The following is a 12,500-nucleotide window of genomic DNA, read 5'->3' on the forward strand; positions in this document are numbered from 1 at the left end:
CGAGGCTGTGAGTGAGGAGGCTGAAGAAAGGTTTTAAGTAGTTCCACAGTTTGCTATTGAAGAAAGCTCCACTACTACAACAGCATCATTTGCTTCTTTCTAGTGCTGCAATCGAGAAACGATGCTAAATTTTACGTCGTTGACATCTGCTCATTGACTAAAAGCAACGTTTTTAACTCGAGTTATACCATAAAAACGGTCGTGGAAGATTTTGTATATTCCTTTTTTTTCTGCAAAGGCCAAAGAATCGTCAGCCTCTCGAAAGGTCGTGCTTCCAAAAACGTCTAAGAGAAAAGGGAAACAATGCTAACAGATTAAACAGAAGAGATTCTTAGGCTCGGGTAAAACCGGAAATTCCTGGAGCTGTTAATACCAAGTTTTAAACAGGCTGCAACGTCAGTATTGTTTCTCAGTGCCTTGTTTTTGTGCGTGAATGGCAAGTGAATGATAATGAATCAAATTGCGCAGAATTAAACAATTATCTTGACCATTTATGAATAAAATTGTGATTTGGTTTTGATCTGTAGTTGTTATGTGATGGCTTGTTCCTCAAGTCCGAGGCGTGGGAAGGTTGTCCCTGACGGCAAGCCCTCTGGTGGCTTTGAAGGCCTATCCTTGATCTGCATACTCGTCGACTCCCTGGGCATGGGAATCCTTGGGCAGGGGAGCTCCGAAAGGCTGAAGCCTTCCTCTTTCTACGTCTCTCCTCCGCGGTCTCTTTCCTGTTTGTCTCAAATGCTGCCTCGCCTCGCTGTTATAGACTCACTCGAAGGGACAAAATATCCCCTCACGGCAGGAAAAAGGCAATTATCTGTAAGTTGGGTCGGTGGTCTATCGTTGAACAGCCTCGTTCTTATTCCTTCTAGTTTGCAAGCCCAACCCCTTCTCGCCCTTGAATTCGCGATTATCCTGAATTGTTAATTTGCTTTGAATTCACTATTATCGTGAATTAAGAAGACTGAAAGCTTGAGATGGATTATGGGAAATGGTCATATTTGTTTAAAAAGATAACCCAAGCGTATGGACATAAGACTCGAACCTGGGAATGTAGATCAACTCAACCACTCGACCACCACACCGCTAGCTGCTCAGGGACAATATTTTGAACACTATTTGATAATGCTGCTCACTCGCCAACAAACAACATTAAACACTACAAACGGTCGGTTTCCAAACTTCACGGCAAAGCTAAACATTTTAAAATCAAAGCTTAGGCCTAAATTATTAATCTAGCTTAGGCGCTTAAATGCTCGAGGACGCAACATGGTCTCTTCTCTAAATTATCGATTATCGTTAAATCCTATTTGCCCCGAATTTACTATTATCGATAATGCAGGGCACTATGTCCCAGGACTCACGGTAGCAGAGATGAAAAGGAAAAGAAAAGTCATATCCGTGGACTGGATTTGAACCCGGAGTTTCTACTCTTTAGGAACCGCTTCTTTCCGCTTCGCCAAAATAAGAAAGGTTTTATTTAAGTCTCCCATATATCACTGCTGAAGAGTAGTTAGGCCTAAGCTAAATTAATTAGGCCAAGCTTTGATTTTAAAATGATAGCTTTGACGTGAAGTTTGGTGACCGACCTTTTGCAATGCCTTAAATATTATTTGTTGCCGAGTGATAATACAGCATTATCAAATATAGCCTTGGTAGCATGTGGTTTGGCGAATTTTCGACGCTTCTTTCCACCGGGGTTGACTTTGAATATGGCCGTGCGAAAACCGAGCAAAGTCAAACAAGAACGCGAGGGAGGAGAGGCCGAGGAGGAGTCTCGCCTCCCGGCCCCTTCGCTTGATTTTCTCATAGCCATGATCACTCGAATTTTTGCTCCAAAGTGAGGCTAGTGAGGATGATTAGCACAAAGACATAAAGCCCTGGTTAAACTATCGAACAAAGTTGGAGTCAATGCTCCAACTTTGTTCGAACCAACACTGAGTATTTGATCGTGTGGCCACCCATGTTGGAAAATGTTCGTGTCACGTGTTCGATGGAGTTTGCATTTGATCAAACATTATGCCCAACAGTTCTGCTCGAGGCAACCATCAATTGCATTGTTTTGCCGCTCTTCCAACAAAGATGAGTCTTGAACCTTCAAGCCTAGGCTCCTAGCATCATTTGCAAGACGGCGGACAACGGCGAGGGAGACGTCATGACTTTTGATGAACAGCCAGTAACCTTGAAAAGCGAATATGAAGCAAGGCCACGTTCGAGGGACAGTTTTAGTCCCCTTTATCGTGATCGCCCTCTTTGGAGAGGGTTTAAAAATCTCTGTAAATTGATCCGGGCTCATTCTGATCATCTCCTAAATTATTGACACGCGAATGGCTTAAGTGTACAATTACAGGTAACCAATAGGCCTCTTCCGCTTGTACGTTTTGTTTTCCCATTTCAGATCACATGAAGTTACTCTAGGGAACAGCTTCTTTCATATGTCGTCTTATGCACGTGCATATGTATGTACGTATAACTTAAGAAAAAACAAAAGGAAAATTCCCTTGGGAACATCACGTGGTCTGAAAAAGGGAGAACAACGTCCAAGCTAAATAGGTCAATTTGGAGTTGTTCAAATTGGGTACCTGTAGTTGGCCTGTAATTGGACATCCACGTGGTCGCGCACCAATTACGCGACAAATAGTCCCGTACTGAACCGATCACAATCGATAATTTTTTTAACAAGTTACGATTTAGTCACTAATTGCCGGAAAGAGTATTCAAAGTGTAACGGTGGGCAGCCACGAGGGGTCATGTTACAGGGACATGCATGTTGCAGCGACAAAAAACTTGTGTAGTGCACACTGAGGCGATATGTAGCAGGGACGTGTAGCGGCGACCTACAGGGACATGTACCCGCGACATTTTCATGTATGTGCACATGTTCTGATTTTGTCCCTGCTACAAGTCCCCGCTACACGACCCTAATGCATGTCGCCTCAGAGTGTGCTACACACCTTTTTGTCGCTGCAACATGTCGTGTCTGCCCACTTAAGATACCAATAAACTACACAGCTTGAAACAAACAAAGTTAGATTTAATAATTATTACACGTCCTCGTTTTACAATAAATTTATTTTAATTTGCACCTATTTTATAATTATAAGATCTCTGCCTAACTACTACGCATTTTGACATTCAGAAAACTTCAACTTAACGTACAATACGTAAATCAGCGAAAAGCCTTTCTGGTCTTGGCCATGCTGTTTCAAAACCGAAAAAATGAGCACACTTGTCGATTTTGACACTTTAAAAATAAGGGTCTTTGTTTCGTGCGGGTAAAAAACTGTTTTAAGCGCTCGATAGGGTTAAAAAGAAAAAAATAATTCCGGCATCTCATGTTATTAGTTTTGACGGAAACAACAACAGGCCGATAAAATAGCCCACAACTTGGCCCGGTATAATTTACGATTTTATGGGGAACCCTTAAGTTTTCGGGCGAAACGAAAAAAAAAAGGGTCTAAATAATAGCTTTCTCAAAAAAAATGATTCCTTCAATATAAACTTGACAATATTACTTCAATGAGTCAGCACAGTCAACCTCATCGGTTTAACCTTGAACTATTTATACAATAGTAACAAAGCTCTTTGCTCTCTGAATCCTATATGAAACGATAACTGTGGTATTCCTGCTCAAAGTCCATCTGAGTTACGATGTTTCGCTCGTGTCCAATTCAACGCTTTTCCTTTTTGCATCACAACGTCTAAGTTGAGATAGGAATTAGTGACCTCTCCTCTATCCCGCCCGCTTGCTCCCACCCCTCCCTAGTTACGCCTATCTAACAGACTACATGTATAACTAAAACTAAACATAAGAGCTTTATTTAGAGTTTTCTTTCCCATTAATTTTCTTTGAATAGAAATACAGACATTACTTATTTCAAGAAGCAGGTTCCTCTTACCTTAAGGCATATTTATATCTTTTAAATCTCTGAATATAAGGCTATGTTTGAAATAGTATTAATTTAATATTTTTTAGCATCCTACAGTTAATGCAGGCAGGAATTGCAAATGAATCCACGAGTCCTTAACAGCAGAAAAAAAAACTTGCAGAAGGAACTCTAAACCAAACAAAATCTCAATCTCTAAAAGAATTCTGCCTCTCTCGCCTTTCCGAGCAATTTGCACTCTGGTCCCCAGAGCCAACTGGTCCTCTTTCCCGCCAGAGACTGGGCATGAGGACTAGTCCTCGAGTCTAGCCTAAGGCAGTTTAGAGAGCTAGCCGTGAAGACGCCTCCGTAAAAATTTATTAAGTTTTGAAGTAAATATCCGTTGTAATTTGACAAATTGAATGCTCTGACGTTTGCTTCCGACAAGTATCTTTCCGTGTGGTGGGCAGATGGCATCTATCAGTTTTGGGCAAGTGCGAAGTTTCAACTTGCCAGCTTACATCAAACTGTCGTTATGTAGCCTGACAAAAGAATAAGAAAATATATGAAAGAATATAAATGGTTACAATCTCTTCTTTGCAGTCTTGTACCTTGTTAAAACGATATTTCTTAAAATTTATCAGTGGCATATTATCGTCCTCGTTTGTTACACCTCAACCCTCGGTTTTTCTCAAAGTAAGATGATTTTTAACAATTATTCCATGGACACGAGTTGCACACAATCAACCTCATACCGTATTTACTCGAATAAGCACCGTCCTCGAATAACCGCTGTGGTCCCAATGCGGCGCCTATTCGAGGAGTTTCGTAAAATTATCGCAGCATGGGAAATTAATTTGCATCAAAACCGATGTTTTTCTGTTCAAAGTGATTGAATTTCACTGCTCGACCATTAAGTAAAACGCCGTCAGAGTCAAATGGTGACAATCGAAAGACATTTCTGTAACTCTCCGTAAAGATAGAAAATGAACCCTTAAAGTAAAAGGAAATATTTCGGTGTGGCGTCCGATTTTTAAATAAGCCCCGCCCTCAGAATGGCGCTGCCCTTGAATAAGGGCCGCACGAGAGTTTCAACTCTCGTCAACTCTCGCTCTCGTTTGGCCAGGGCATTGGGGAAGACGACGATGGCTTCGAGAACGTTGTCTAAAATATTATTTTCCGTTATTGTAGAGAGAAAACTGAAAACTTATCCTCGAGTGCTCACGTCTTCCACACAACCTCAAATTTGGTCAAATTCACGTCGTTGTAAGGGCGAGGACGGCATAGAAATGTCTACAAATGTAAAACGAACGCGCAGGGCATGCAGAACTTTTGTTTTTTCTCATTAAGCCCTGGCTTATCGAACGAAGTTAAGAGTAAACGCTCCAACTTTGTTTGATCCAACATTGTTCGACCGTTTGGCCGTCCACGTTGGAAGATGTTCGTCCAACATTTACTGCTCGATCAAGTGTTGGATAAAGTTTGCTTTTGATCAAACATTACGCCCAACAATTCTGCTCGACGCAACTATGTTGTAGTGTTTTGCCGCTCTTCTAACAAAGTTGTGTCCTGAATCGAGTCACGTCCACGTCCTACTAGCCAATCACGAATCGCCATCTTATTTTCAATCCGAGGCTTCCAGCACAATTTGCAACAAAGGATGACGGACAAGGACGAAGATGACGTCAAGGTTATTGATGAACAGCCAAAAACCTTGAACAGCGAGCATGAAGCAAGGTAATGTCTGCGGGACACATTTAGTACTCTTTATCATGATCGCTCTCTGGACAGCGTTTAAAATTTCTGAAAATTGATCCGTGCTTATTCTCATCATCTCCTAAGCGCTGGTGTATCTTGCAGTGAACATACCCTTAAGCTTTTCTTCACGTTCTCTTAATCATTCTTTGGCCTTTCCTCGTTTGAATCGGTCACTTCCGTCCTCCAACCGATCCAGTAGCATTTGGTTGTGTGACTAAAGTGACGTGTTTCCAAAAACGTTATGTATGCGTATCCAACATTGTTAGAAGCGTTCTCATGACAATGTTGGGACGTGGTCTTCCGCTAACAACGTGACAACCTGTAGCCAGGGCTTTAGATCCATTGTTTAAAGGTGTTCTCGTAGCCTTCGTCGTCGTCCTTGCTTTAAGTTCCCTAATATATCGCTCCACAGACCGCAATAGAGCGAGTTTCAATCGAGTGTCGTAAAACCAAAACCAAAATAATTACTTTGGCCAATCAAAAAGGACGGAGACAATCCAGTAAACCAATCAAAACTCGAAGTAATTACACGTAGCCGACACAAAGCGCGGGAAAATGTGCACGCGGGAGCCACGATTGGTTTTGGTTCCACTTCTGATTGGTTGAAAAAGTGGCGCGAGAACTTTGAGCCAATCACTGAGTGAAGTATTGCAAAACCAAAGCAATTCGCTAATTACTTTCGACACTCAATTGAAAACAGCTCTATAACATCACCTATATATAAACACTTTACCCGCGAGCTTAAAGGGATCATTACCGTCTGATATGTTCTCTGGTTTGTTTTCAAGTTACTTTGTTTTTTTCAGAATGAATTATTTCAATGTCTGTTGAGTTCTGAGTTATCCGCAATCAAGTGGATTCTTTCATCACTGATCCATTTTACATTGCTGTTATTTATTCGATCATAATAACATTTCATTCGCTCTTTTTTTTTTTCAGTTCTTCGTTTTATGTATATTGTCAATTTGTAGTTTTCCGACATAAGGTCTTGGATTGACTGTAGTGTTCAGTTCCATTAATAAAAAATCTCTTACTCTTGTTCCGTGTTACTGGCAAACTGTTAGTAAATAAATGAAGAGAAGAGATGATAGTTTTCAGCGGTGTCTCAAGCACACTTGGAAAAAATCCGAGTGCTTCTCGACAGGAGCCGAACCTAGGACCTTCTGATGCTCTGCCACTGAGCAAAAAGAGACTCGCGGGAGCTCGTGGTCATTAAATTAGGGTCAGGTAATCGGAAGGTCGTAGTTTCGACTCCAGCGAAGGATTTTTCCGCGTAACCCCGAAACAACATTGAACAATTATCATCTCTTCATTTCATCTAATGAGATTAACAATTTCCATCTCAGTCATTTACTTCAATGTTAGTGAATAGTTATTTCGTCTCAGTCATTTATTTCAATGTTAGTAAATAGTTAATTCACTTAACTGATTCTGGAGGAGATTCGCCTTTTGTACATGGCTACACACACAAGGAAGGTTAACATCAGTTAGTAATTAAGCAACTGCAATTCAATAGTGTTTTGAGCGTTAACAGCGATTTTGTCAAGGATTATAAATAGCAGTGAGCAGTTTTTAGTCACAAAAGTTTTTTTTCCCTTCAGTAATATTCATTTTCTTTAGGTCAAAGTCATTATTATTATTATTATTATTATTATTATTATTATTATTATTATTATTATTATTATTATTATTCCTTTGATGATCCATACGATGTTTAGGCTAAGAAAAGAAACTAAACACTTTGGTTTTTCTGTTTTGTTTCGTGGTTGGGTGTTTTTATTCTGTTCTCGCCTTCATCCTTAATTATTCATGTTATATCTCACTTTGTTACACTATTTATTGCTCAACTTTAGTTTACTTCTCATTTGTCAACTGACGATGGATGATGTTTCATCCGAAACATGTATTGATTAAATATGAATTTCAAAAACATCGTATGGATCATCAAAGCGATATCTTACTTCGTGCTGCTAAGAAGTTTTGGTATTATTATTATTATTATTATTATTATTATTATTATTATTATTATTATTATTATTATTATTATTATAACTATTACTATTACTATTATGTAAACATTATAGCTATATTTCAAATTCAAACAATATAGCCTAATAGAGGGACCACCAAGAATTTTGTTGGCCCCTTTTACAACTTCGTTTTTATCATGGTTTTTACTCAATGTCACTCTGGACAAGTCCTGATAACACTTTTCGGATTATTTGCACAAATTGTTTGTTTCAAAAATATTTTCCAGTTCCTTTACTGTCTCTTTTATACCTCCACCGAGTGCACTGATCACAAGAGGCACAACTCTGACTTTGAAACCAGATCTTTGCTCTCTAAGTTCAAATGCAAGCTGTCTATAATTTGTTTGTTTGTTTTTGTTTTTTTTTTTCAATTCTTTTCTTTTCGATGTTATTTTCTTGTGGCCGCGCCATATCACATATCCAGATATTCTTCTTTTCCTTTTCTTCAAGTATCAAATCTGGTCTTCTAGAGGTTGTCGTCTTTCTCAAATTAAACTCAAAGTCCCACACCAGCTTTGCTTGAGAATTCTCCAAAACGTGTCCCCTTGACCATTTTTCCTGGTACCATTTCACATTCTTATCTAACAAATTGTATTCCATTAGCGCTCTGTTGTGTCTTATTACGTACTCACTGCTTGCTATCGTTTGCACCCAGCCAAAAGATGTTGTACAGTCTCTTTTTGTTTTACCACACAATCTACACTTACACCATTCAGTGAGTCCCCTTGCGGCTTTCCATGCTCTAGTTTCAATCATTTGCTCTAGCATTGGTATAATGGCTGATGTCTTTCTGGGTGTCACATTTTGTTCAAGCCATATGTTACACTTCTGGTCTTGCTTTTTATAAATTTCACCTTGCATTTCTTTCTGATGGTAGTCTTCCTCTCTTTTTTCTTCTGTACCATTTTTGAAGCATGATTTTACCAATTTCCAAGCTTGCTTCCACGCTTTGTCGAGTATGTTCCCTTACAATATTATGCTTTCCCCTTCAAATTTCACTGTATTCCCTGTCGATTGCATTGTCATTATTGCTTCATCCTTAATTGAGTTGTGTTCTTTCATTGTTTCTCGTTTCCAGGCTGCCTTGATACATCTGTTGTCATACATCGACATGTAACATACTACACGTAATCTCGATTCTTCAGATACATCCCTTAGTGATTTCAGCCCTCTACCTCCTGCACCCCTCTTCATGTACAATCTTTCATCGCTTGCTTGTCGTCCTAGCATGTTGTTCTTTCTCAACTCTCTTTTAATGACTTGATCTATAAGTTCAGATTGAGTGAATTTGCACACATTCATTAGGTATGCTGCTACAGGTATCACGTTGGTATTTATAGCTCTGATCAAGTTCTTGTCATTCAACTCTGTCTTAGTTATGATCTTCATCCTTCTACAAACTTCTTCCTTCACTCTATTGCACACTTCTTTGGTCTTAATTCCATCGGCCTGCTCTACTCCTAAGAACTTGTATATCTCATTCTGATCAGGGTCCATAGTTTTCATTCTTTCATGCAACACCTGCAGTCCTTCCCCGTTAACCATCTTTCCCCTTTCAAAAACAATTTCAGCACACATCGCTACTCAATAACATGCACCTGTATCATTGCTCGCTTGTACAATCATCTCATTGACATCTTTCAAGATCATATGACTCTCCTGATAAACTTTCAAATCATCTACAAACAGGCTATGAGTACGTTTAACATCTCTGTTTCCTGGCTCACCAATATGGTATCCTTTCGATTCTTGGAGGAGTTTACACACTGGGATTTCAGACAAACAGAAACCAACAAGTGAGTAGCTGTCTCCTTGAAGAACACCACACATGATTTCGATCCACCTACTGACTCTCTTTTCACCGTCCTTCCAGATCTCAAGTCTCGTTTTCCACTTTATCATCAGTTCACTCAAAAGTGCTATCACGTTTCCTGGTATGCCAATCCAAGTATAGACTCGCAACATCCAATCATGGTGCACTTTATCATAGGCCTTTTTGTAGTCGTAAAAGGCTACTGCAAGATTTCGGTGGTACGTCTTAACCTCTTCCATAATGGACTTGTCTATAATCAACTGATCAACAGTACCCAACACTCCTGCTATTGCCCCTAATTGCCCTTCATCCCAAATCTCATTGTCTATGGCATGCTGTCTCATATATTCACCAACCAGTCCTGTAAGAAGCTTATATGAGGTGTTCAGACATATAATTGGACGGTAGTTCTTCTCGTCACTTAGATCTTTCGTTTTTGGGAGTAATACTGTCCTTCCTGATGGCCACCAAACTAGTATAACATATTATTATTCATATTTTTTTCAAAGGCTGTCTTCAGTGCCTTTCTGGCTGGCTTTAATCTTTTCCACCAGAAGTTTTGGATCCCGTCAATTCCTGGTGCCGTCCAATTTTTCCTCTTGTTGGCCTCTTTAGTAAGGTCTTCTTCTGTGATGTTGAATTCTTTCACATTCCTAACCTTTTCTCTCAGTTGGTCGCGCACACTTTCCATGCATGGCATTTCCGGTGTTCTATTATTTTTTTCGCATATGTCTCCCCAAAACTGGACAACCTTGTCCATTTCAGGTATCTGTCCTTCATGTTCTGTTCCTCCTTCTGCCTTCTTAAAAAAAGTTCTTTTGGTCCCTTTCAAAGTTGGCATTGCCCATTATTCTTTGTTTTCTCTGAATCATCTTCTGCAGTTTAATTTTCTTGAACCTCAATCCAACTTTCCTTGTGTAATTTTAATGTCCTGGTTGTTGTTTCCACACCACCCATTAATTTTTGTAATTGTTTCAGGATTTCCTTCTCTTTTGTTGTTGCTTTTCTCTTCTCAGTCCTTCTATGTATCTCATTGCTGGCTCTTGCTATTTGTTGTCTGAGATTTTTAATCTCTGCCTTGAGTTTCCTCCCCCGTCTGTTTCCATTTGATGGTTTTCGTTTTCCTTTGGCCTTTGTCTCCTTTAGCAATATTCCTGTTTTGATCGCAATCGCCTTTCCCATTGCATAAACCTTGTCTGTAATCTCAGGAATCTTCTCGTCTCCATGCAGCTACTGGTCTAGTATCCTGTTTGCACTTTCCTCAATCTCTGGTGTTAATTTAAGTTTACACAGCTTCAAGTTCAGTTTCATGCTCCTGAATCACTTCATGTTCTCTCTTCTCTTGTTGTTTATTGCCCTGCTGCAGGTCTACACCATTCCTTTTTCTTACTAACATCAAGTTCTTTACCGCCGGCTCTCTTTTGAAATGTGATGCATTGTCTCTGAGCTTTTGCATGCTAGCATTTGCGTATTCTGGGTACTCAAATCCCATCTTTCTTTTACTCTTTTCATGAATCCTCGACCTTTTTCTTGTTCTTCTCCGTCAATTTGCAACAGTTTGATTTTCATTTCTGTAGTCCATTCAGTGTTTCTTGGTACTTCTATACTTTGAGTCCCAGTCTCTTCTCCCACTCCCCATCCTTCCTTTACAAAACGCCTTGCATTATCAACTAAATTTTGTGTTGTTCTCTTTTTTCTGTAAATTCATGGTCCCATCGATCTTTTATCCTTTCCATGAAGTTTTTACCTTTCTGTCTTTCTTCTCTGTTGATTTGCACTAGTTTTTGTTTCTCTTCATTCGTCCATTCTCGATTTTTCATGGAATGAACTCTGTTGTGTTTTATACGGCATGCTTCATTTTCAGCACTAACTTTCTGTGCTACTGTTTCATTAGGGTTCTGGTCCCGGTTGAAATATATTTTGATCCATGTCTCCGATCTAAGTTTGTATTTATGCACCGGACATAAGTCCATCCAGAGTTGCCTGGCTCTCTGGGTAAGGCTAATACTGATAGGTGACGCCACTTCCCATCAGGTTCCGCCAACGAGCACATAACACGTTGGCCAATCCATTCTCCCGACATGTAAAATCCCTGGCACGGTACCTCAGATTTCGTGAGCGACATAATTTCGTGTTTCTACAACTAGATTGGTTGCTTTCACCACAGCTAAGGAGCCCAATCTACCCCTACCCGCTAGTCTCGGAGGTTTTATATCAGTTTTCCTTAATTCTCCTAGACGAGCTGCCTTCACCACGGCTAAGGAGCCCCGTCTGCCCCATTTATTATTACCATCATCATCATCATCATCATCATCATCATCATCATCATCATTATTATTATTATTATTATTATTATTATTATTATTATTATTATTATTACTATTATTATTTCCTCAAAAAATTTTTGACATGGATTTTTTACGTAGTAGTTTCAGCTAAAAAATGTGGAAACTCGTACTCAACAATCAACTGAGACATCTTTTGAAAGCGGAAATATATGAAGCGCGATAGTGTCAATAACTCTGCAAAACACGACGAGCAACTACGAGAGGTTTTTTTTTTCATTCAGGCCGCGTAGAGATTTGAGCGAGCACAAAAAAATGAGTGGAAGAGACTGGGAAGAGTAACTCGTCCCAACTTTCGCGCGGCCAAAATGCTTAAGTATTTCCTAGGGCTCTTCGTTCCCTAAGCAGGCCAAAAATACACGTCAAGAACAAACCTTTGGCTGCAATCATTGAATCAAAAAGTCTGTCTTCCTCTTGTTCCCTGGAAAAGATATAAACATTTTTTAACCGCATTTGCTGTTCCACTTGGGTGCATGGTCCTGGATCCAACATTCGCCCTGTTTTGAGACGAGCCAACTGGTTGCTCATTTCCCGAGTTGGGTTTCTTAATAATTATTTGAATTATTACTGATTGAAGGTACACGAAAATGCACGACCCAAAAGCTTCAAGATTCAAGTAGGACCGTGTGTAAATAGAGCACTTGACTCAAATTTAGCAGAGAATCCATTTTACTTTTTACCTACCTTTTTCGCT

The 12,500-nt window shown here is 39.7% G+C and overlaps 2 protein-coding genes across 3 annotated transcripts in view; one reads left to right on the forward strand and one right to left on the reverse strand.

The window, feature by feature from the left end:
- Positions 1-522, forward strand: part of LOC138008387 (hsp90 co-chaperone Cdc37-like) — a 13,501-nt gene extending 12,979 nt beyond the window's left edge. The window contains exon 11 of the mRNA XM_068855707.1: positions 1-522. This exon is cut by the window's left edge and continues 203 nt beyond it. Within this exon, the coding sequence (XP_068711808.1) occupies positions 1-37 (37 nt within the window). The 3' untranslated portion in view covers positions 38-522.
- A 2,487-nt stretch (positions 523-3,009) lies between these two features.
- The window catches only part of LOC138008388 (F-actin-monooxygenase mical1-like), a 37,469-nt gene continuing 27,978 nt past the window's right edge, over positions 3,010-12,500 (reverse strand). Inside the window, exons 18-20 of one of the 2 annotated variants that reach the window (XM_068855709.1) lie at positions 12,491-12,500; positions 12,181-12,227; positions 3,010-4,402 (exon numbers count right to left, since the gene is read on the reverse strand). The exon at positions 12,491-12,500 is cut by the window's right edge and continues 99 nt beyond it. In XM_068855709.1, coding sequence (XP_068711810.1) covers positions 4,383-4,402; positions 12,181-12,227; positions 12,491-12,500 — 77 coding nt within the window. In that variant the 3' untranslated portion in view covers positions 3,010-4,382. Of the gene's footprint in view, positions 4,403-7,023; positions 7,078-12,180; positions 12,228-12,490 lie in introns of those variants that run through there. The other variant, XM_068855708.1, reaches the window with a different exon arrangement.

This window comes from Montipora foliosa, chromosome 6 (assembly GCF_036669935.1).
Source record: "Montipora foliosa isolate CH-2021 chromosome 6, ASM3666993v2, whole genome shotgun sequence".
Lineage (NCBI taxonomy): Eukaryota > Metazoa > Cnidaria > Anthozoa > Scleractinia > Acroporidae > Montipora > Montipora foliosa.